At 34.1% G+C, this 25783-nt stretch overlaps 1 protein-coding gene across 2 annotated transcripts; it reads left to right on the forward strand.

Moving 5' to 3' along the window:
• Window positions 1–2375: 2375 nt before the first annotated feature.
• Window positions 2376–25772, forward strand: rassf2a (Ras association domain family member 2a). 2 transcript variants are annotated; one of them, XM_051117678.1, is made up of 10 exons: window positions 2376–2652; window positions 12702–12785; window positions 15744–15819; window positions 16188–16339; window positions 20983–21089; window positions 21170–21312; window positions 21412–21565; window positions 22533–22654; window positions 22764–22861; window positions 25162–25772. In XM_051117678.1, the coding sequence occupies exons 2-10, from the start codon at window positions 12733–12735 to the stop codon at window positions 25229–25231; spliced, it is 975 nt and encodes a 324-aa protein (XP_050973635.1). In that variant the 5' UTR covers window positions 2376–2652; window positions 12702–12732; the 3' UTR covers window positions 25232–25772. The 2 variants fall into 2 exon arrangements, with proteins under 2 accessions (XP_050973635.1, XP_050973634.1); XM_051117677.1 differs by lacking the exon at window positions 2376–2652 and adding an exon at window positions 8997–9146.
• Window positions 25773–25783: the final 11 nt, after the last annotated feature.

A 25783-nucleotide genomic window follows, 5' to 3' on the forward strand; every position in this document is an offset into this window, starting at 1 on the left:
TTGTCTTTTTGTATGTGTGTGTTTGAGTGTGCATCAGTATATATCAGGTAATTAAAAAGGAAATATATTTAATAATAATAATAATATTTAATACAAATTATAAATAACTTCTTTAGAATATTTTATGAATATTTTTTAGTTATTATTCAAACAAATCAAGTTACATTTGATTTCTGCGTTCTTGACTCTACAATACAGTTAATTGTCTAAGGGGGAACAAAAATAAAACGTTCAAATTTCAAGTGAATCGTAGGCATGAAAAGACTTTTTTCAGAATTATGGTCTAGTTACTAAGGTGACAATAAAATTGTGGCCTCTATTCTTGTCTGATCTGGTAAACTCATTAAGTATATCAGGTTACACATGCCAGTTCTTCACCTCTGATTTCCCCCAACCCTGTGTGTGTGTGTGTGTTGACCGTAACCGTCTGAGTTAACATGATTAGGCACACACAACTCAACCAGACTCAATTAATAGATACGGTCATAGGGGACGCAGAGAGAACAAAGTGGAGAGATGCCGTCAACAACACCAGGCCCTTTCTTTGTGGTCCCACATTTTAAATTGTGGGTCCTACATTATTATTAATAGAGGAAGCACTGTTTATATATCAAATGATATGATATATGACAGACCTACAAGACCTAGAAGTGTCTCATGGTGAAGATGTCTACAGGACAAATCTCTAACTAAAAAAATGTTTAAAAAACTGTAAAAATGAACAAAATATATTGTACTTTTTATTTTGTGCTAGTAGTTTTAGTTCTTAATCCTGAGCTCCCTGACCCCTTTTGCTGCTTTTGCTGTATGAACCCTTTAACTGTGCTCTCGACAGATGGGTAGATCATAGCTGGTAGCAGATTACAAGAGATTAAAATGATATCAGCCTTTCCCAGCTCAGATGTGCTCATTTGTTGACCCGTGACGACCCATGATGATCTAATCCTCACCCTCAGTGTCACTTACCCATTTGATGCCAAATCTTCCACAGAGTGAGCAAATGTGTTTTGCTGATTGAACAGCCATATATATATGTGTGTGTGTGACCCTAGACCACAAAACCAATCATATTGGGTCAATTTTTTTTTTTAAATTGAGATTTATACATCATCTGAAAGCTAAATAAATAAGATTTCAGTTGATGTATGATTTATGGGAATAGGAAGATATTTGGCCAAGATACAACTAACAAATTTGAACATCAGGATTTGTGCATAAAATCCAAATGTTGAGAAAATCGCCCTTAAAGTTGGCCAAATATAGGTCCTAGCAATGCATATTACTAATCAAAAATTAAGTTTCGATGTATTTACGCTACGAAATTTACAAAACATCTTAATGGAACATGATCTTCACTTAATATCCTAATGGTTTTTGCCTTAAAAAAATCGATAATTTTGATCCATACAATGTATTTTTGGCTATTGCTACAAATATACCTGTGCTACTTAATAATTAAAACTATATATACACATGCATACAACAGTTCTTTCTGGTCCTTGAATCTGATTGGTTGAGGAGTGCGATATTCTAGTGATAACAGCACTCCAACCATTTCACCATCTATCACTCTGCTTGCAGTATTTCTCACAGCGAGTGTCACGGAGTGTACCATTTTATAACAAGAATCAGTTTTATTCATAATGTGATTTCCCCCTTGTCCACCGGATATGTTAAACGGTAACACTTTAGAATAAGGTTTCATTTGTTAACATAGTTAACTACATTAGTTACAAAAACTAACAATTAACACATTTTACAGCATCTATTAATATTAATTTTAACTTTTACTAATGTGTTTTAAGATCAAGAGTTCTGTTACGATCAACATAATCGTGATCATTTTTAGTAATTAACATTTGAGGTTAATAAATGTATTAATATTACCAAAAGAGACATTATCAAGCATTGCTGTTTAAACGTCATTTTATGAGACGTTTATAACATTTTAATAGTTTAGGAAGCCTTAACCATATAATAATATTATGACAATATTATGTAATATATATAAGGGCTTTTAGCACGTTGTCATCTTTCAAAGAAACACCTTGAATTGAAACAGCTCTGGTCATGTAACTTTTTACAGCAGCCACATGCAATCTAGTCTGTACTTTTATTTATAGTTGACAACTGTGTAAAATAACTCTTTTTAGAGTTGTTTGTACCTTTTTGCTTAGTCAGAAATGTTACTGATGGGGATAAAAAGGGAGAAACTATGCTTTAATTTACTATCAGATCCTTCTTTTCCTCTATTGCCCCTATACTTCAGCGGGCTATTGTTTTGGGGATTCCCCGCTGAACGCATATGCTGTCCAGCGCGAAAGGAGCAGCGCGAACAAAGGGGCGTCCGCGGGCGCGCGGATTGGCTGCTACGTTATCTGAGGTCTGTAACAGCAGATGGGGTATTCCTCCTCCTCAAACGCCCCCCTCAAACTGCGATTGTTCCCGATGCGAGCACACCAGCTCGGTCCGAGTGAGTAAAGCAGCGGATCCGTTCATAGCATCGCGGATGGTAGATTTGTCCAGTTTAGTGTCGTCTGGAGACGTAAGAGCAGAGATAAGATTCGAAACGCTCCAGAATCTGAATCTGAGCGACGAGCGACGGGCATCGTGACATCGGGCATCTGGAGAGCAGAGATCCACGAGAGAGGGGTGGGTGTTTGTGTGCATGTTTTCATACATGTTGTTTGTTACTCACGACTTGTTCAGACTTGGATGCTGATGTGCCCGCGGCATGTGTTTTGCAACTTTGTATCATAACGTGTAATATGAGCAGAAATTCGTTGAGAATGTCTTACTGGAAATGTAATATAATATTCACGCTTCAGATTACAATAGCATCTGTAGACTCATGTCAAGAGAATAATATGCCACAGTGTTTTAGAGTTGTTTATGTCCCCTGTGAGATATCGATGTTAGCAATGGGAAAGTAGCTACGGGCTCAAATGACTTGCCAAGCATTATATTTGGCCAGATTACATAACCAGTCTGGTTTATCCAGAATAGTTCACCCAAAAATGTGAATTTTGTTCCTGTTTATGCACATATTGTTCCAATCTCGTATTACCTTCTTTCTTGTGTGGAACACAAAAGGAGAAGTACGTGCTTCTTTTTTATGTGAAAGCACAGATTTGACAAAAGTTTCATAGAAGAATGTTCATCAAAAACTTTCAGTGTCCACACAAATAGCAGTACAGCTATTTTCACCATTAACTGAGCAGCAAATCAGCATATTAGAATGATTTCTGAGGGATCATGTGACACTAAAGAGTAATGGCTGCTGAAAATTCAGCTTTGCCATCACAAGAATAAACTTGTTTTAAATATATTAAATGGAAAACAGTGATTTTAAGTTGTGTTATTTCATGCTTTTGTTGTTTTTAAGTATGTTTAATTGATTAGTATAAAATGAATCTTTTAAAAACATATTGAAAGAACTGAAAATTTTGTGTTTGGGGGAAGCATTGCCTCATAAACAACAGAAAATTATGTTTGACGAGGAAGCATTGTCTTGTAAATAACAAAAATAATGTGTTTGGCGATGAAGTGTTGTCTCATAAATAACAAAAAATTATGTGTTTGGCGAGATAGTGTTGTCTGATAAATAACAGAAAATTCTGTGTTTGGCGGAGAAGCGTTGCCTCATAACAGAAAATTCAGTGTTTGGCAGGGAAGCGTTGTCTCATAAACAGCAAAAATAATGTGTTTGGCGATGAAGTGTTGTCTCATAAATAACAAAAAATTGTGTGTTTGGCGAGGAAGTGTTGTCTCATAAATAAAAATAATGTGTTTGGCAAGGAAGTGTTGTCTCATAAATAACAGAAAATTCAGTGTTTGGCAGGGAAGCATTGCCTCATAAATAACAAAAAATGATGCGTTTGGCAAGAAAGCGTCGTCTCATAAATAAAAAAATTTTGTGTTTGGTGGGGAGGCGTTGTCTTATAAATTACGGAAAATTCTGTGTTTGGCGGGAAAGCATTGTCTCATAAATAACGGAAATTTCCGTGTTTGACAGGGAAGAGTTGTCTCATAAACAACAGAAAATTATGTGTTTGACGAGGAAGCGTTGTCTCATAAATAATGGAAATTTCCATGTTTGGCGGAGAACCGTTGTCTCATAAATAACAAAAATAATGTGTTTGGTGAGATAGCGTTGTCTCATAAATAACAGAAATTTCTGCGTGCGTTCAGCTGGAGCGGCAAGTAATACACAGAGCCGTAAAGCACTGACAAGCTACGCCAAAATCGCGATTCGATTTTGCACGCGATTTTGGCGTAGCTTGTCAGTGCTTTACATAAAACTGCCTTCAGGACTTTTGCTATATGGTTTTCTGATTGGTCATTTCCAGTTTGCTCAACAAATCGGCTCGTTCAACAGCACACACGTCACGCTTTCAATCCGACAGCTCCCGAAGTTTTTTGACATGTTTAAAAATGATCGTAAGGTCGGGAAGTGCTCGTAAGGCACTCTGCTCGTCTCGTAATTTCTCACACACCATACGAGCCCCGACCATACGAGAAGAGACGATTTCCTCCGATAACCAAAAAAAATCGCATGTGAGCTCGTACGACCTCAAAAATCGCACCGTGGATGCCCGCCTTAAACATGCCTCACGACATCGTGCGATTATCGTTACAGCCCTAGTATTTGGTGGCAAAGCATTGTCTCATGAATAATGGAAAATTCTGTGTTTGTTGGCAAAGTGTTGTCTCAAATAACAGAAAATTCTGTGTTTGGCGTGGAAGCGTTGTCTTATAACGGACAATTCTGTATATGGACCTCAACTTTCCAGTATAAGGGCTAAAAATGCCATGATATGGTCTCAGGTAATAACAGCTGGTGTTTAGACCAACAGCTCCATTGTGAGTGTGATAACTTGTGATTCAGACTAAAATTGGTAGTTATTTCGTATATTTCTTTGTCGCCAGTGAAAATAGTTTTAAGAGAGGCTAAAGCGCCAACCTTTGTGAGTCACCAAGGACACAGACAAGCAGAATGATACAAATACTGAAATGTCCAATTATCAGCACTTCTGGACCGGTTAGATTTGAGGACCAGGAGTCCGGAACTAATTGTTGTATGAAACCACAAGAGTACTTTTAAGTCCCTACAAATCATGCAGTTCTTGCAAATCTTGAGCCATATGGAAACTGTATGTCAGAAACAGACCAAAATGTTGACAAAACGTAACAGATTTTTAATTTCATCTCTTTAACAGTGATCCTCACACCTTCAGGCGATGACAGTGACACATTTGAGTGTGAGCACATCAGGGAAACTTAGAGAGAGTTCAAGCATGAAGAAAATCTTCATCCTGAAGCAGTCTGTTTTGATAAATGTGGATTCTTTTGGTGTTCTAGATAAGTTACTCATTACCAGACTAGCCTTAGTGCCTGAGCTGCAAGTTCCCGGTCAGATGTAGGCGTCACATTTTCCATGCAGCAGATGTGAGGTAGCTATGTTTTGTCTTCTTTGTCATACTTCATAACTCATGAGGGTTTCAGAAACAGCAGCAGCAGCAGCCATCGGTAAACACTCCGACAACTGCGGCAGTGCAAGCTGTTAAACACATGCACGAAGGGAAGGAAGAAGAAAAGGAAGAGGGAGCAAACGTGTGACTTTCAGCATTGTTGTTGTTGGTTCGCAAGTGTTTTCCAGGTTGCCGTGGCAATTTTAACAATAGCCAGCTATAGTGTTTGTGAGGAGATGCTGGTTGGGGGAGGTGAGGGAATGGATGTAGGCCAGGAAACATCAAGCGGAGATCTTGGCCTGGATCTTAAAGACCGAGGTTAGTGAGCGGTTGCTTTGGAATTGCACAAGAAGGGCGAACTTCCAAGCCGTGGGAATGAAAAAAAAATGGACTGAACTCTGCGGCCACCATTCTGTCCATTTTCTTCCTTCCTATTGTTGGTCGGTTTAAATGCAAACAATAGCATAAACAAACAAGAAATTATCCAAATAGAATTCATTACTTAAATAGTAAAATGCAAACATGCAAAAATTAGATGTTGGATTTTTTTTATGCTGAAGCCAAATAAACCACAGCTTCCATCCTGTCTGTCCCACTTCCATGGTCTTCCCAGCACCGAAACACATGTACAACTCGAGTGCCAAGCCACCAGACCGTCTGCGTTTGAAAAACATGTAATTATTCTTAATTACGCACTTTTATAGATACAGAGTTGATCTTTTGGAGAACTGGCAGATTGGATAGTCCAAAAAGCCTGTGTAAAAATAGTTCTCATGCTCTTTTTCATTCATTTTTCATAGACTCCCCTGACACATTTTATGCTAGAGTGCACAGTTGCATAAGAATGGAAAAGTACATGGCTCTTGAAACGTGGTGCTCAAGCAGTTTGATGGCTGTTCCAATGAAAAGCATGAAAAAAGTGGCTTTTGCATTGCAGAGACTGATGCAGGGTCATGTTGCGTGGGACACTGGGGGCTTTTTCTTTATCTATATTTTCCTAACTGACGTTTAACTGAAGAGTTTGACTAAAGAAGAGATTAAAAGTAGAAGAAAAGGCTCAGATAAGATTTTGAATTTTTTTTTTCTCTTGACTTCCCCTTTTCTTTGTTCAGCATGTCTTGGGTTGACTTCTTGGCCTGTATGTTTAGTACTGTACACTAGAGCTGGGTTTTGATACAAATTTCACAGTTTGATTCGATCCTGATTCACAAACTAGCAATTCAATATTGATTTCTGATTCTATATTGATTACTTTTGAATATTTATTAGGTACAGTACATGCCATATTTTCTCAAAGAAAAAATCTCCCAACTAATGCTGTAAATATACATGAGAGTTACATTATGATAATATTGAAGGTTAAAATAAACTGATTTGTATACAAACATTTAAATTACACTCATTTAAGGTTTTGTAATAATATTTGTCATAAGCTTTTATATTTACGTCTTTACACGGTTGAAACACTGATTGAGCGTAATCTTACATGAGAAAAGATACAGATTTCAGTTTGTTGTACTCTTAAAAAAGTTGTACTCTTTCGTTTAACAAACATATGGATATTTATTCATGTTTATTTCATGCTGAAACGATCAGTTAACGAGCGCTTCGTGTTGCCGCTTCTCTTGTACTGAGGCGCTACTACTTTTTATCTCACAATTCAGATTTTTTTTCTCAGAATTGCATGACAAACTCGCAGTTGTGAGTTATAAGGTCAGAATTGCATGATATAAACTCGCATTTCTGACTTTTTCTCAGAATTATATGATATAAGCTTGCAACTGCAAGTTGTAAAGTCAGAGTTGCATGATATAAACTTGCAATTCTGAAATTTTCTCAGAATTATGTGATATAAACTCAGAATTGCAAGTTGTAAAGTCAGAATTGCGAGATATAAAGTCAAAATTCTGAATTTTTTTTCTCAGAATTGTGTGACAAACTTGTAATTGTGAGTTATAAAGTCAGAATTGCATGATATAAACTCACAATTCTGACTTTTCTCTGAATTGTACGATATAAACTTGTAATTGCAAGTTGTAAAGTCAGAATTGCAAGATATAGTCAAAATTCTGACCTTTTTTCTCAGAATTGCATGATATAAACTCGCAATTCTGGCTTTTTCTCAGAGTTGTGTGATATAAACTCACAATGGCAAGAAATAAAGTCAGAATTCCAAGATAAAAGCTTGCAGTTCTCACAAATGCGAGTTCGTATCTCGCAATTCAGACTTTTTTCCTCAGAATTGTTAGATATAAACACGCAGTTGTGAGTCCAATTTCAGTCCAATTTTAAGGGAGAAAAAAATGTTCTCAGAATTGCGAGTTTATATCTCACGATTCAGACTTTATTTCTTAGAATTGTGACTTTATTTCTCAGAATAACTCACAAGTTCGAGTTTATATCTCACAATTCTGAGAGAATTGTAAGATGTACATTTGCAATTGTGAAATAAAAAGTCACAATTACCTTTTCTTTAAATCCTTTAAATGGCGGAAATGGGATTCCATAGAAAACTAAGACTTTGTTTCATATCAAAAGTAACAAAGCACAAAGCTTATTATGATTTATTAAATGGGAGGTGCACTTTAATTTTCTGTTCATTAACTGAAAGCAGGCTACACTAATCAATTTAACAATAGATATCATTTTGTAAAAATGAGAATGGATTAAAATTGAGAAATCAATGTTTTTACCCAGCCCTACATATAACTACCTATATATTCTGATACTGATATACAATGCTTAAAAACCAAAATAAATACTTTTAAATTCTAAGTATAGGTATCACAACGTTATAAAGTATGAAAAATTGATATTCACATTCAGATTTAGCACCGATACATTATGCATCCATAATCTAATCAACACCTGTCATCTGATGCCTATTATCTGCTGGCAATGACTTTTGGATGCGTATCAGAGACTAATAGCTCTTCTGTAGTTCTGGCAGGACTATATTTGGGATATGAAATATTAATGTCAGAATAAGCTGGTCTGGGTCGATTGGTATTGAATATTTCATCATCTCCTGATTGCGCGCAGCAAGTGGTGTGTATGAAAGATGTGGGAGGGGCCACACACACACATACAACACAGGCTCTAACAGCTACACATACTTAACTGTATACGCTCTGGGTAAGGAGATGGTGGTGTTGATAAGAAAACATGCCCATACAAGAAAGAGACCATATTGTTTGCTTGTGGGATAATGATCTTGTAAAAGGATAATCGTGTAGGAGTTTTGTTAGGTACTGAATGAGGCCATTACCGGTTCCATTTGGGGTCTCAGTAGGACACCTGTGCTCTGTTTGTGTGTATTAGTGTGTGTGCTAGACTCTTGAGTTACAAGCATCCACTAAGCGGTTCTCCTAAAGTGATTCTAAGTGCTCATAAAGTTCCTATATATTTTTTGTTGGTGTAAGATTAATGGCACTGTGCATAAAAACATTGGTCAACTTGATAGAGACAGGCACAGGGAGATAAAGGGAGGAGGAGGAGGAGGAGGGCAGTGAAACCACCATTGGGGAAGTCTGAACGCCTCATGTCAGTTTCCGCTGTGCAGAGAGGAAGAGTTTAGGAGAGCGAGGCTGCGTGTCACATGTGTTCAGCACTGGTTTAGCATTTAAAGACCACCAGACGGTCAGCTGCAAAAGAGCCGTTTACAACAGAAAGAAGGTAATGTGCGTTCAGTTAAATCTTCAGGGAATCCTATGAGATATGATACAGTAAATGGGAAGTACTTCGGATTTAAATCAATGTCTTGTGACATTTAAAATGTGTAGTATTTCACACGAAGAGGAATGTGGGAATATTGTCCTTTTAAGTAACTTGTATGTCAGTTTATCATAATAAAGAGGACAAATAATTGTTTTCTGGGTGTTTAAAGAGATATTTGATCTACTAATGAGCACGTTTCGGATCCCATTGACTTCCATTGTATTTTTGTTCATATAGTGAAACAGTTAGAAACGAAATGGTTTGATTGTCAACAATCTTAAAAATGTTTTTTATTCTTTTTACTAAACATAGAACATCATACATGTTTGAAACAATATGAGGCTGTGCAAATGATGACAGAATTTTCATTTTGGATGAATATCCCTTTAACACTGTTTGACAAAGTTGTGAAACCACATACTAGGCAGATAGACGCTGCTGTTTCCTCACTTTCAGTTCCTTTAACATTAGGTTGATCGTGCAAATGCGTCTTTAAAAAAGCTTTATTAAAGTTAGATGTGGTTTGGCACCTATTTATTTCAGTTTTGTTGGCATGACTGTTTTATACTGAGTGTTTTGAATTAGACACAATAAAAGAGCAACAGCTAGAGTCCGAGATGTTGAGTAGTTGTAACAGTGGGGTAACAGTACCCCTGTTGTCCTGCACCTGTCCCTGTCTGCGGAAGCTTCTGTAAAGCCTTTCCAGCTGGTGAGGAAGGAAGTCTTAAGCAGAGCAGTTTGTGTTGTGCCAGGGGAACCTCCAAACATGAGTATATGTGTCAGCCATTGAGCTTTAGAGCCGGTCATATTGTTAACTGTACTCTTTCATCTTGTTATGTATTTTGCATTGAGTAATTCACACAATGGTGAAGGATTTAGACTGAATACGACTCATGTTTTTTTAATTCTCTGTGTGAGCATTTCTGTTGGCTGTTGGAGAACTACTGATTTTGAATGAATTACATATTAAAAAGTTTTTCCGTCTCTGGTTTCATCACAAGGAGCGGTACTGTATTATCCTACAGCAATGATTATATTTTAATCAATGGCATTCCTAAAAACATAAATATATTGATCATTATGACTGAGCATCAAGTCGGATCAAATTTACAGTATCTGTCGGGGCCGGGACATTCTCTATCGAGATCATTTGATTGGACAAAAAACGGTATAGGTTTGGTAAGATTTTGTAACATTTTTGGGGGAGGGAAAGTCCCTTTTGCCCACCAAGGCTGCATGTACACAACCAGTCAAAATTTTTGAACAGTAGCATTTTTAATGTTTTTTTTTTTAAAGAAGTCTCTTCTGCTCACCAAGCCTGCATTTATTTGATCCAAAGTACAGCAAAAAACAGTACAATTCTGAAATGTTTTTACTATTGAAAATAACTGTTTTCTATTTAAATATTTTGTAAAATATACTTTATTCCTGTGATTTCAAAGGTGAATTTTTAGCATCATTACTCCAGTCACATGATGCTTCAGAAATCATTCTAATATTCTGATTTGCTGCTCAAAAAAATAATTCTGTTTAAAACAGCTGAGTAGAATTGTCTTTAGGTTTCTTTGATGAATAGAACGCATTTATCTGAAACAGAAATCTTTTGTAACATTATAAATGTCTTTATCATCACTTTTGATTAATATAAATCATCCTTGCTAAATAAGAGTATTATTTTCTATCATTTCTTTCCCCCCAAAAAAACAACATTATACAGACTCCAAAAATGTACTAAATTGTTGTAAATATTGATAATAATAATAATAATAAATGTTTCTTGAACTACAAATCAGCATATTAGAATGATTTCTGAAGGATCATTTGACACTGAAGACTGGAGTAATAATGCTGAAATTTTAAATTTGATCACAGGAATAAATTATATTTTTAAATATATATTCCAATAGAAAACAGTTATTTTAAATAGTAAAATATTTCACAATTTTACTGTTTTTGCTGTACTTCGGATCAAATAAATGCAGGCTTGGTGAGCAGAAAATAATTCTTTAAAAAAACATTAAAAATCCTACTGTTCAGAAACGTTTTACCAGTACACTGTAAAAAATAAAAAACAGTCAGCTTAAATTGAGTCAGCTTAAAATAATTTAAAATTCGTAGCATTTTAAGTTCAGTCAACTAAAATAAGTTTAGTCAACTTGAAATGTTAAGTTGTACTAAGTAACAACTTAGATATTTGTGTTTGCTAAACTTAACAGATGGGTAAGTAACCCAACTGCCTTAAAATGTTAAGTTGATTCAACTCAAATATCTAAGTTGTCACTTAGTATAATTTAACATTTCAAGTTGAATAAACTTTTTTTGACTGAACTTAAAATTTTTAGGGCAGCCAGGTTACAAATTATTTTAAGTTGACTCAACATTTTTTTTTTTTTACAGTGTAGTGTGTTTAATCAAAAATACAGTAAAAACAGTAATATCATGAAATATAATTCCAGTTCAAAATAATTGTTTTGTATTTTAAAAAATTTTTAGGATCTAATTTATTCCTTTTGTGGGGGTTAACAATTATCGGTGCCCATATTAAGCATTTTTATGGTTAACGGTATCAGTCATTTTCAAAAACAATTTGCAGATAAAATAATTTAAAGCATTTAAAGAAAGTTTTTGTCAGAGCCTTTGTTATTCTTAATTTTGACAATAATTTTCATTTTTACACTAGACACATATATCGATTCAAAATATCGGTTATTGGCCTACCTGTAATAATTGGTTTCGGCTCTGAAATAAAAAAACACATATTGGTCAACCTTTATTCCTGTGATTAAAAAAATGAGTTTTCAGCATCATTACTGCAGTCTTCAGTGTCACATGATCCTTCAGAAATCATTCTAATATGCTGAATTGCTCTTTGTCAGTGTTGAAAACAGTTGTGCTTATTAATATTTTTGGAACGTTAAAAGAGTAGCATTCATTTGAAATAGAAATCTTTTGTAAAATGTTATTTATTTATTTATTTGCTGTGACTTTTGATCAATTTAATGTATCACTGCTGAATAAAAGAAAAATCTTACTTATCCCAACCTTTTGAACTTTTGTTTTTTTTAAATGGTAATGTGTACTGTAGATAAACTCAAAGCTAAAACACAGACAAAACTTATGATTTCATGGGGTATTTAAATGTGTTGATGAACTGTTTTTGTCTGTTTCAATCCCCTCATTCATTCTTGCATATGCTGCATGCCTATTCTGGTCACATCCTCATGAATAGTTTACTTTCAGCTGTGACTTGCAGATGTCGACATCACATGGGTTTGTGTGATATAGAACAGAGCATCAGTGTCTTGTCAAGAGATATCAGAAATACATGAGCTAGTTGGTGTGAGATATGCATACTTTATTTGGTTTGTTTTAAGGGTTTGTCGTTCTCTTACATTCCTCATGCTCTGACCTAGATACCGAAGAGTTAATTCTTTGATGTTAAAACAAGAAGCAGAAACATTCTCTCTCGCTTTCTCTGTTCTCCTCCCTGTTCCTCTGTCTCTGTCTCTCTAGAGTCCTTCCATGCAGTCGTGGCTGGGATAAAATGGATGACAGGATTGACGGTGTGCGGGTTGGAGAGAACAAATTCATCAGCAAGTGAGTATAAATCTTACACCAAACACTTGAGTGTTAAAATCACTCTATGATTGGGGTATGGCGTTATTTTAATGACAAATGTCGAGAGCGCATTATTGTAGATTCATGCTGCTCTTGCCCAGAGGGATTTCGCGCACTTAAAACGTGTCTCTCCTCTCTCTCAAAGTGTGTGTGCGCGCTCAAACTGTGTCCTGTGCACTCGCAAATTTCTTTTATGCGCAAGAAAATAAATTTTTTAAACGTCTCAAAAGTTATCAACCAATCAGATTTTTCTACAACTGAGAGATAAAAACTCTATATGAGATCTTACTGGCTATAGGGAAATGAACCTGGAATTCTTTCCACAATCAAAGATGGATCTGTAATTTCTTTACAATTTATTAATATGCAGTCACTTAGTCAAATATATATATATATATTTGATTAATATCGTGCTTGCAGTCAAATGTACTTGGGTTAATATATATATATATATATATATACACAGTAGTCAACATTTGAAGTGGGTCAAAACCTTTCATCAAAGTTGTCCTAAAACTAAAACAATACCCGTTCTTGTCTTGGGACAACTTTGATGAACTTTTTTTTGATCCACTTCAAATGTTGACTACTGTATATATATATATATTTAAGTCAGAACTTTTTAGATCGGGGTCAGGTGCCCTATTTGTTTTTTTTGTTTTTTTTTTATCTATTTTTATTAGGTTTAATACATTTGCAGAAAATGTGATTACCTTTAACTGTCATATAACTGTAGTATTCACTGTTTTAGAGAAGAGTTTAGTGGGTTTTCATGAAAAAAAGCTAAAATCAGAATTGAAAACAAACACTGGGTTAAAAAAAAATCCCAATAAATGTCCAAAGAGTGCTTCTATTTATTGTGTTATGATTATATCTTTCATCATTTACATCTATGTTTGCGTTTGATGTTGATTTGATAGGAATTGTTACTTATTATTGCCAGCATAGCAACTGAGAATTTACTGCAATTATTTTCATAAATCTGACATATGACATATGTTGGACAGAGGTTATTTATATGTAAACATCATCAAAGCAATCAACTTCTAATGGTCATTCGATTAACATTGCTAAATATTATTAAACTAGATATGATTAAAGATCCATCTTTGATTGTACATACATAAAACAGATAAAGTTGTAAAACGAAGTACAGTAAGTAGTGTAAAACAAAAATACAACAATAAAAAAATAAAGGAAAGGATCTTAAATATGTTTTGAGATGTTTTTTTTTTTAAGTACATTTTAATAACTATTGAAAAACGTTTAATCCAGCTGCGAAAAGAATAATTTTCTAGCGAATAAGCACAGAGAGATTTGCGAGTACATAGGACACAGTTTGAGTGCACACGCACACTTTGAGAGAGAGGAGAGACACGTTTTAAGTGCGTGCAATCTCTCTGGGCGAGAGCAGCGTGAATCTGAGAGCGCGCGTCCGTTTTTGTGTGAGAGCAAAGGAAATCCGTGTGCGAGCGGAGAGATTGGCGCATTGTATTAATCTACTTTCGCGCTATGATAATGCACTCTCGACATTTGTCATTAAAATAACGCCATATTGCGGTGTTAAAACATCTGAACAACAGAAATGCTTGCTATTTATTGTCATTCCTGAGTAATGGCATATGAAAATTCAGCTTTGCCATCACAGGAATAAATTAGATTTTAAAATATATTCAAACAGAACACAGTTGTTTTAAATTGTAATAATATTCCACAATATTACATTTTTACTGTATTTTTTGATTAAATAAATGCAGCCTTGGTGAACATCTGTCTAAAACATTAAAAAAAAATCTTTTAAACAGTAGTAAGTAAGGTTGAAATCAACTGAAGTTCAAATACAGTTGAAGTCAAAAGTTTACATACATCTTGCAGAATCTGTTAAATGTTATTTTACCAAAATAAGAGGGATCATACAAAATGCTTGTTATTTTTTATTTAGTACTGATTTAAATAAGATATTTCACATAAAATGTTTACATATAGTCCACAAGAGAAAATAATTGTTACATTTATAAAAATGACCCTGTTCAAAAATTTACATACACTTGATTTTAATACTGTTGTTACCTGAATGATCCACAGCTGTGTGTGTGTGTTTTTTTTTTTTTTTGAACAGTTAAACTGCCTGCTGTTCTTCAGAAAAATCCCTCAGGTCCCAGAGATTCTTTGGTTTTTCAGCATTTTTGTGTATTTGAACCCTTTCCAGCAATGACTGTCTGATTTTGAGATCCATCTTTTCACACTGAGGACAACTGAGTGACTCATATGCAACTGTTACAAGAAGGTTCAAACGCTCACTGATGCTTCAGAAAGATAAACAATGCATTGAGACCCGGGGGTGTAAACTTTTGAACAGAATAAAGATATGTACATTTTTCTTATTTTGCCTAAATTTAACATTTTTTTTTTATTTAGCACTGCTCTTCAGAAGCTACAGAAGATTCTTACATGTTCCACAGAGGACAAAATCAGTTAATTTTACCCTGATCTTCAAATTCAAAAAGTTTACACCCCCCAACTCTTGCATCGTGTTTCCCTCAGTTGTCCTCAGTGTAAAAAAGATGGATCTCAAAATCATACAGTCATTGTTGGAAGGGGTTCAAATACACAAAAATGCTGAAAAACAAAGAATTTGTGGGACCTGAAGGATTTTTCTGAAGATAAGCGGGCAGTTTAACTGTTCAGGACATATATGTAAATGTATATTTTTTTATGTGAAGTATCTTATTCAGGTTAGTACTAAATAAAACACAACTTGCATGATCCCTCTTATTCTAGTAAAATAATTAACATTTTGCAGATTCTCCAAGGTGTATGTAAACTTTTGACTATAACTGTAAATGACAGCTTTTAAAATGCAGTTTTAAAAATATACTTTCTCCTTTCTTTTTAAGATTAAATGAATTATTGAACAAGACTTTTGTTGTTTTTCAGGAGCAGCATTCTCTCTCATTTAAAGACCTACAATCTCTACTATGAAGGAAAGAACCTGCAGCTACGCCACAGATTGGTAAGAAAGAGTTTTACACTCATTGTGTGGCAGGTGGGGAAGCATTTGACCCCTTCTGTGCTTCTCAATTATTCACTATTGTCTGGGGAGCAATAACTGTCTGTGACTGGAGGGGTTGTGCATGTGGGGGTGTTCATGCGGGGCTCCTTTTGTGTCTGTAAATGCTGCTTGCTCAGGTGCTCTGGCTGTGCCAAATTACAGACAGATTTACATGTGCTATATATCATTTATCAGCCTCATTTATTCTAAAAGTAAAAGTCATTTAAATCTAATACTGAGCTGCATTAAGTATCACCACTTGTTTTTGTCAGATAACAAACTCAGGTATGAGTGTATATATATGTATGTTGTGTGTATTGTGCCTGCAGGAAGAGGAGGAGCTCATCATAGAAGGACTTCTAAATATCTCATGGGGTTTGCGTCGACCAATCAGGCTTCAGATGCAGGATGACCACGAGCGAATCAAACCTCCTCCCTCCTCTACCTCCTGGCACTCGGGGTGTAACCTTGACAACCAGAGGTTAGACAATGAAGCAAACACACCAATATATTTTAATGAGCTCACTAACTTCCTATACATGCAGTATTGAGGAACTGCTCTAAGCATAAATCTAACAAAACTGAATGAAGTTCATCTTGTTTCTCAAGTAAATATACGTTGATTTTAGTATGTTTTTTATGTAAATATATCATTCAAAAATTCGAAGTAGGTAAGATTTGTTAAGATCTCTTAAGCGTATCAACACTGCATTTATTATTAATAAAAAACAGTACTATTAATATTGAAATAATATTGCAATTTGAAACAACTGTTTTCTGTTTGAATGTATTTTAAAATATAATTTATTCCTGTGATGCAAAGCAAAATTTTCAGCATAGTTACTCCAGTCTTCAGTGTCACATGTTCCTTCAGAAATAATCTAATATGCTGATTTACTGTTCAAAAAGCATTTATTATTATTATTATTATCAATGTTAAAAACAGTTGTGCTGCTTAATAGTTTTGTGGAAGCTTTGATGCAGTTAGTTTTCAGAAATTTCAGAAAAAGTAGAAATCTTTTGGAGCAGAAATGTCTTTACTGACACTTTTGATCAATAAAATTACTGACCACAAACTTTTGAAAGGTAGTAAGACTGATAAATACTGATTAAGAATTATTTAGCAGTAGAGAATTTTCAACCAATAAACATCACTTTATAAAACAAAATGGCTTTTAATCAGTACTTGCTTTATAGCTTATCAACCGTAGCATTTAAACATTGCAATCACAGAAACCAAGATTTCTTTCATGAGCACAGTTCTGTAAACTCAAGTAACCTTGACACCACAGCAGCTGAGAGCCTGCTTTGTTTCCTGATTTTGTTGCCATAGCAACTCTATCCTTGCGATGACCATGCTTTTGGCATTCCATCATCTGAAATGTTTTGGACGTGTGTGATATAAATAATTCACCCATTTCTAGTGTTTTATGGTTTTGATCTCTTCTTGTCTGTTTTTGCCTCATGGTTCTAAATGGGGAGTTCAAAAGAACTATTTATATCTGAGCTCTCCAATGCTAATATTGTTTTCGGCACCTACTGGGGGTCTGTAAACGGAATGACAGAGCTGAAAAACCGAGCACTTGCAGGCCAGAATATTATTGATTATATTAGCTTAACAAGCGGTTCCCAGAATCATTCGATTTTTCATCCAGTATGTACATGTGCTCGATTGTTTTGGCATCATTTGGACAAATCATAAGATTCATTAGGGCGATTCTAGGATTTCAGTTTTGATTATGGACTGATGTTGCTTAAAGGAATATTTCTAGCTTATAGCATTAAAAGTCACAAGATCAAATGTTGCTCGACTGACCTTTTTTATTACACCAATTAAAAATATAGCTGCAAGCAGCAGTTAGTAGGGTTCAAGCGCTTTAAGGCCATTAAACACAAATGCGTAAAAAGGAGTTGTTTTATTTAGCAAGCATGTAACCACTTCATCGTAGATGGGCAAAACCATTTACAGCCAACAGGCAATTTACTAAGAAAATACATGTTTTTTTTAAAACAGTTATAGTGCAGTTATCGTTCTTTTTAGAATCATGCATGTGCTCACCTAGTTTTGTGAAGTTTTGAGTTTTCGTGTAGGATTTATAGGCTTTTGGTCATATTTAGACATTCCCCTTTTCTAAACAACCATTATAAGCTTATTCCAAATGGTGAAGTTCAACATTTTTTTGATAATTGACCCTTCGCAAAAACCCGACCTCCTTTGTTACTGTTGCTGTGTCTGACAAACAATACCGCTCTCACACTACACATCATGTTTTCATGCTGTGAAAAATACATTGCGGAACAAAGAGGAAACTGACAAAACGCCAACAGACAAGACAGAGCAGGTTACTTCTGGTATAAAACAAGCTCTCAGCTTTAAAATGTTATTTTTTTAAGAAATTCAAACAATAAATACCTTTTTGTGGCTCTAATGTGTTGTGACAGATCACTGTATTGCCTTATTAGATCAATTGCCATGAGCTGATCATCGTCTTTACTTAAAGCACACAAAAAAACTTGAATGAACATCAAAACCATGGAAAGATGTCAATACACACAATTTTTCAAGTTTAAGTCCACCGAAGTTAATCTACTCTTCTGTCTGATTTATTTGTCGGACAGAATGACAGATTTGGCGTTATGATTGGTCAGATCACCTGTCAGTCAAGCTGTTTATGAAGGGTCACTTATTGATTTAGAGAGTCCAGAGAATTGTGCTGGAGTGCTTATATTGATGTTACTAGTTCACAAATGTAGGTTTTTTATGTAATCAATAATATTTTATGAACGATTTGATTGACAGCAGTGGTTCTTGAGGCAAACTTGTTCAGAATGAGGAGATTTAATATGTGAAATGAAATTTGTTGTGGATGTGTGAAACGCCTTGTAATTACAGAGGCACCACCTAGTGGCCGATTTCTTTTAAAATTCTTACAGACCTCTGTAAGAATCATGATTCAACATGATTCAAACATGAGCCTATTGAGTTTTGTTGCGAACAGCTTCCATTAACCTTGTCTAAAATGTACTGTTGTGCCTTTCGGATGTCAGAATTGGAATGCAAATCATTTTTAGAAAATACTGTCATCAAAGATGCCATTTTGCAGACGTTTAAACGGATAGACTATAAATGAAACCTGCTATGATTACTCTACTTTTAAAGCATAAATTTGATTTAAACAATTTGTCTACTCTACATAATATTCATATATATTCATGTTTATGCAGGGACATATTGCATTACAGTTACAGCATTAAATACTGTTTAAAGGTGAAGTCCACTCCCAAAACAAAAATTTACAAATAATGTACTCACCCCCGTGTCATCCAAGATTTTGTCAAGATGTCTTTTTTTCTTCAGTCGTAAAGAAATTGTTTTTTGAGAGAAAAATTTCAGGATTTTTATCCATATAATGGACTGGTACGGTGCCCTGATTTTAAACTTCCAAAATGCAGTTTAAATGCAGCTTCAAACGATCCCAAATGTGGTTGTAAACTTCAACTGAAGTTGAGGGAGAACATGAGATGGGAGTTTTTCGACATACCCTGACTGTCATGAAACGGAAAAAAAACAGTTCAGGGAGAGTAAGACAAGATGAGCATTTGACATTAAAAAGTTTTATTTTTATGAAAATAACCGATCGTTTTGCTAGATAAGACCCTTCTTCCTCAGCTGGGATCATTTACAACCGCATTTGGGATCGTTTGAAGCCACATTTAAACCTCCCTCAAAAAACATAATTTCTTTACGACTGAAGAAAGAATGACATGAACATCTTGGATGACAAGGCACTTCCCCTTTAAACCTATAACATTCTACATAAACTTTATCTGTTTTATCTCACAGTTCTGATGTTTGTTGCTCCACAAATTTGTACCTCCTAGTGTGCACTTTATAATTTGATTTAATTCAACAATAGCAGGTTTGTGGAAAAAAACTAGAAGTAAGGGCTATAAATACATGATTCTGAGATTAGGGAAAAAGACAGAATGACGAGTTGATTTTTCTTATCAGAATTGCAAGAATAAAGTCAGAGATCTGAAATATAAACTCAAATTTAATTTTTTTAAAAATTCTTTTATTCCATGGCTTCCACAGACTTCTACTTGGAAACTGTAATTTTCTTCTACCAGTTAAGTTCCGCCCATAAAAAACATCATCACTGTTTGCAAACAACGAATTGGTCTATACGCGCTTAAAATTCATTGGCCAATGAGATATGCAAATATACTCATATACACTTGTGGCACTTTGGACAAAGACACAGCATACCAATTGTCAGGTCAGTCAGATCAGGGACTGCATTGTTACAGCCATTTTTAAATTTTTTTCCTATTATAAGGAAAATATTATATTTTCCTATTTCCTATTTATATTTTTTTCCTATTATGCTATATTATTATAGCATTTGGCCACCAAGTGACCAAATGCTTTTTTTTATATATATATATTTTTTTTTTTACTGAGACCTTAGATTGAGCTCTTACATACTTGTTCTGAGTTTGGCAAAAAAAAAAATCTTTACATTCAAGAATTATAGGCATTTTCATAAAAGCCGCTCAAACGCTTTGGCGTCGCAACTGAGTCGAAAATGACACTTTTCTTGATAATTATTTGATTTTCACTTTCCAGAGAATCTTTCTGCACTGGTTTGGATCTCATTGGGTGAAAAACCTAGGACTAGTTCACAAAAGTATGCTTTTCAAATAATCCAAAATACCAGAAAATTTGACAAACGAATCTGAGGCATTTTTTTTTGACCATTGTGAGCCAAGGATTTCAATAATACAAGACACTTGAGCCTGTGAATAACAGTTAAGGAGTTATGAGGGATTTCGTACTTTTGATCGCTGTTGCACCATCGTCAGGCCGACCCCTCCAAGATGGAAATCTCTGACTTATGGTTTGGTCTTTGTTTAACTTTCTCTTAATCAAAGACTCCTGAAAAAAATGTCATGGTTTCCACAAAAATATTAGGAAGCACCTTTTTCATTATTTTTAATAAAAAAAAAATGTTTCTTGAGCACAAAATCAGTTCAGGAAAATGTGCACAAAAAAAAGCATGACTCCAGATGCTTAAATTTTATGTTGTGAAATAATTATGTTCCTCTTTACTTGTTTTTCAGTCAGGAGGGTCAGAAACAGACTCCTCAAACCCCACCTCAGATGGAAGTAACGCCCCCAGAGGACCAATCGAGCAACGGCACAACACATGACCATGAAGAAGAAGAAGGTACATCTTGTTTTCAAGAAGACACATGTGAAACTCTGACTTTTTTTTTTCCATCCTCATCCTGTGTTTTCTCCTGGCAGAGGCGTGTGACGTCTCCGCTCAGCTTCTTAGAACCAAAAGTGATGCTGGCGTATTGAGACGGGGCAGGAGACGGTCTCCTAGCGACCAGCGGCGAATCAGAAGGCACAGATTTTCCATCAACGGTCACTTCTATAACCACAAGGTAACTTGAGAAGAAACATTTGTGTGTGTGTGACTGCTTGAGCGTATGTTCAGTCATCTCAGTCATGCAATCTCTCATTCCTCTTTCTCTTTTATTCAGACGGCTGTGTTCACTCCTGCATATGGCTCAGTAACTAACGTACGGATCAACAGCTGCATGACCACACCACAGGTGCTGCGGGTCTTACTGAATAAATTTAAGATCGAGAACAGCCCGGATGAGTTCGCCCTCTACCTCGTTCATGCCAGCGGAGGTCAGCTGCTGTCTGCTATTATGTTCCACTAAATATTTGACTTGTGTGCAACATCGCCATCTAGTGGACAGAGAAGAGCATGACAATTATACTATGTTGAAGGATTAAATATTACCTACTAATAATGACTTTTATACTGCTACCAGAAGTTTGTTATACACTAAATTTGAATGGTTTTGAAATAAGTGTGTTATGCCCACCAAGAGTGCATTTTTTGATTAGGTTTAAAAAAAAAACAGTAATATTGCTAAATAAAATAATTAAAAATTTAAAATAACTATTTTCTATTTGAATATATTTGAAAATGTAATTTATTTATGTGATGGGAATCTGAATTTTCAGTAGGCATTACTCCAAGTAACTAGTATCTCTAAATGTCTTATTATAATCAATGTTTTATCTTTTTGTGAAAGCCGTGATACATTGCAATTCAAACATCTAGAAGAAAGAAAGAAAAAAAGAAATTAATATGTTTAATCAGCAAAGATGCAGTTATAATATAAGAAAACATTTCCATTTCAAAAATATCTGGTTATTTTGAACTTTTTATTCATCAAAGAATCCTGAAATAAATAAATAATCAGCTTTCAACACATGAATAAATTGCGTTAAAAAACAGAAAACAGTTGTTTTAAATTGTTTTAATATTTTATAATGCTGTTTTGCTGTATTTTTGATCAAATAAATCTACTTTGGTGAGCAAATATTAAACGGTGTAATTGCTGATACTTAGTTTTAGTATTAAACTTGATATTTGTGCTACAGCTATGAATGATACCTTAAATTCTATGTCAAATATTAAAATTTACCTGACTGATGTGGGCAACTTAGTATCATGGTGACCAGTTTTGCACAAACAGTCATAAGGCTTATATTTTTCATTACAAATAACCCCAGTAATATTTACAAATCAACAGAAAATGTACAAATCAAGTTGTTTATGTACAAAATGTGTTATATATTTCAGAGCGTGTTCAGCTGAAGCGTAGAGACTACCCGTTAGTAGTGAGAATACTTCAGGGACCATGTGAGCACGTCTGCAAGATCTTTCTCATGGAGCAGGATCTGGGAGAGGAGATTCCCTATGAAGTGAGTGTGTGGGTTGATCAGCTTAGAAATTCAACATTATAAGGTCGGTAATGCTGAAACATCTAAGGAAATTTACATTATTGACTGCATGTACTCTCCGCTGCTCTAGGTGGCACAGTACATCAAATTTGAGATGCCTGTCCTGCAGAGTTTTATTACTAAACTGAAGGAAGAGGAGGACAGGGAAGTGCAGAAGCTGAGAAGCAGGTATGGTTTGCCTATAACACAGGAGAAATGATGTATGATGGCTTTTGAAGCTTTGAATCAGTGGAACTGATTGCTTTGGTTAATGATTTACTGTTTCAACATCTGCTGACATCTGCTGGTCAAACGTGTAAATGCAGCGGAAAGACCAAAAAAAAAAGTCAGTATGACACTTTGGAAATTTAAGGCGTATTTTAATTTAGTTACAGTTACAATATCCTAATGTCCAGATCTGATTTTTTAAATTAATTTTGTTTTCACATAAAGTGTCATACTAATAAAATATTTGTGTCTCTATATCAGAGATTCTGTTCAAAGGCTCTTCGATAGGCTATTTCCATTTTTTTCTGCTGTAATTATGACAAGGCTGCTCATTTTACATATTAAATGAATTTTACCAACAATTCATTTTTGTGATTTAGGAAATGTAGCTATTATATAATATTCTAGATGAAATACATTTCAGTTTACATCTTGATTTTATTTTATTTTTTATATATACATATATTTTATGTTCATTTTGGATAGAGTTAACTAGAGTTAATTTTATTTTAGCTAATAGCCAAGGGAAAATAATTTTCATTTAGCTTAACCAAATGAAGTGAAATAACCAAGAGTAAAACTTTAATAATTACTCAATAAATATTAATAAATATTTATTAATAGATATTAATATTAATATAACAAATAATACATAACTAATACCAAATAATCTGTCTGACTACACACACACACACATGCTTGTTTAAAAAAAAAAAAAAGTAATAATATATATATATATATATATATACACACACATATATATAAAAGTGTATTAATTTAAATTATAAATGAATTTTTGTTTAGCACATTTCAAGAAATATTATATATTATTCTAGATGGAAAAACAATGCAGTATTGCAGTTTACTTAATTAAATTAAATTAAATTAAACTTTAGGGTACAGTTAACTTAATTTCTTTTAGCTAATGGCCAAGGCAAAAATCATTTTCATTTAGCTTAACTTAATGTACCAAAATAACTAAAAGTAAAAAAATAAAATAAAAATTCATAGAAACTATGTAGACATACAGTATTTCTGAAAAAAAGTACAAAAACAACACAAAACTTAATAAAAATAAAAACATTTACTTAAAATTGTAACTCTATCTATCTATCTACACACACACACACACACACACACACACATGCTTGTTTTAAATGATATTTTTTCAATTATATTAATTTAAATTATAAATTAATTTACCAACAATTCTTTTTTTTTTTTTGTTATTTAAGAAATTTCAAGAAATATTATATAATATTCTAGATGAAATACATTTCAGTTTACATCTTAATTAATTAATTAATTTATTTATTTATTTATTTATTTATTTATTTATTAAACTTTAGGTAGAGTTGACTTATTTAATTTTAGCTAATGGCCAAGGCAAAAATCATTTTCATTTAGCTTAACTTAATGTACTAAAATAACTAAATGTAAAACTGAAATAAAAATTAATAGAAGCTAAATTAATATTTTTTAAATGATATTAATTTAAATGATAAATGTATTTACCAACAATTTATTTTTTGTTATTTAGGAAATTTCAAAAAATATTATATAATATTCTAGATTAATTAAATAATGAATGACTTAATTAAACTTCAGAGTAGAGTTAACTTATTTTATTTTAGCTAATGGCAAAGGCAAAAAATATTTATCTTAACTTGATGTACTAAAATAACAAAAAGTAAAACTGAAATAAAAATGAATAGAAACTTTACAGAATATATAGACAATATCTGAAAAAGTAGAAAAACAACATAAAACTAGCTAAAAATAAAAATATTTAATTTAAAAATGAAAGTATTAAGAAAAAAATGTGTTATTCACATATATATCCATCTATCTATCTATATATATGTATATAGATAGATAGATAGATAGATTCGATCTCAATGGCAACTGCTCAACTAACACAGGAAATCTTTGATGAGAAATGTGTTGTTGTTGCTGATTTGTGACTCACGAGTGTTGAGGTCTTTTGAGTCTAAATGCCATGTGACTGCTGACTCTAGAGCCACACAAAATGATGTCATGCTAATGCTAATTGGCTGAAGAGACCACAAGAAGATGCACAGTCACAAGCCCTTCACTAGAGACTATCTATCCTAAGCTACGACGTCAAAGGCAGCAGGCAGGGAAAAATATCGGTCTCATCTTTAAGAGACCTCCAAAGCAATAATGCATTAAAAGTACAATCAAAATCATTTAAAATTCATTTCTGTAATTTAATTATTGATGCATCTCTTACTCAACAGATACAAGTATTTGCGGTGTATCATTGAGAAGCAGCTCCAGTGTTTACCGGAAGGCTCCACCTGTATGTGACAAGCACACCCCCCCCCTCTTCATGTCGATCAGTAGACTTCCAGACAGAATTTTATCAGCCCCTTTCTGTCCTAAATGATTGTTAACCCTTAATATGCATTGATATTTGCTGACCAGTGAAGATGGATGGTACATCTTGTTATATAAAAATTCTTTGTATATTTTATGGTGCTGTAGGGAATCAATGCAGGTACAATAACATAAAAGCACATACTAAACTAAACCAGGGAATTTCATCATCCAGTGATTACTGGAGCGAGCAATTATAATGACAAGCACAAAGTAACAAAGATAAATGCTTACAACTTTAGTATTATTTGTTTGGTTTAACCCATTTGAAAGAGTGATGACTGACTGATCACTTTACATGTTGGATGTATTGCGAGTATATGCGGTCTGAGCCAACCTGTTATACCATTACAGTCTGATTACATCTCCATTTGACCAACGTCTCTATAGACAGTCATTAAAAATCTTTTTGTACCAGAATGGTAAGAAGCGAAGTAAAGACTGTGAATTTAAAGAATGATTGAAAATGGAGTGAAGCAGCAC

Source organism: Labeo rohita, chromosome 8, assembly GCF_022985175.1.
Source record: "Labeo rohita strain BAU-BD-2019 chromosome 8, IGBB_LRoh.1.0, whole genome shotgun sequence".
NCBI lineage: Eukaryota > Metazoa > Chordata > Actinopteri > Cypriniformes > Cyprinidae > Labeo > Labeo rohita.

What these genes read in the sequence shown, in the direction of transcription:
- rassf2a (XM_051117678.1), top strand. Translation starts at nt 12,733, where the DNA reads ATGGATGACAGGATTGACGGTGTGCGGGTTGGAGAGAACAAATTCATC. An exon ending in GAGAACAAATTCATCAGCAA is followed by an intron (nt 12,786 to 15,743) that starts GTGAGTATAAAT and finishes GTTGTTTTTCAG; the next exon opens with GAGCAGCATTCTCTCTCATT. An exon ending in TGACCATGAAGAAGAAGAAG is followed by an intron (nt 21,090 to 21,169) that starts GTACATCTTGTT and finishes TTCTCCTGGCAG; the next exon opens with AGGCGTGTGACGTCTCCGCT.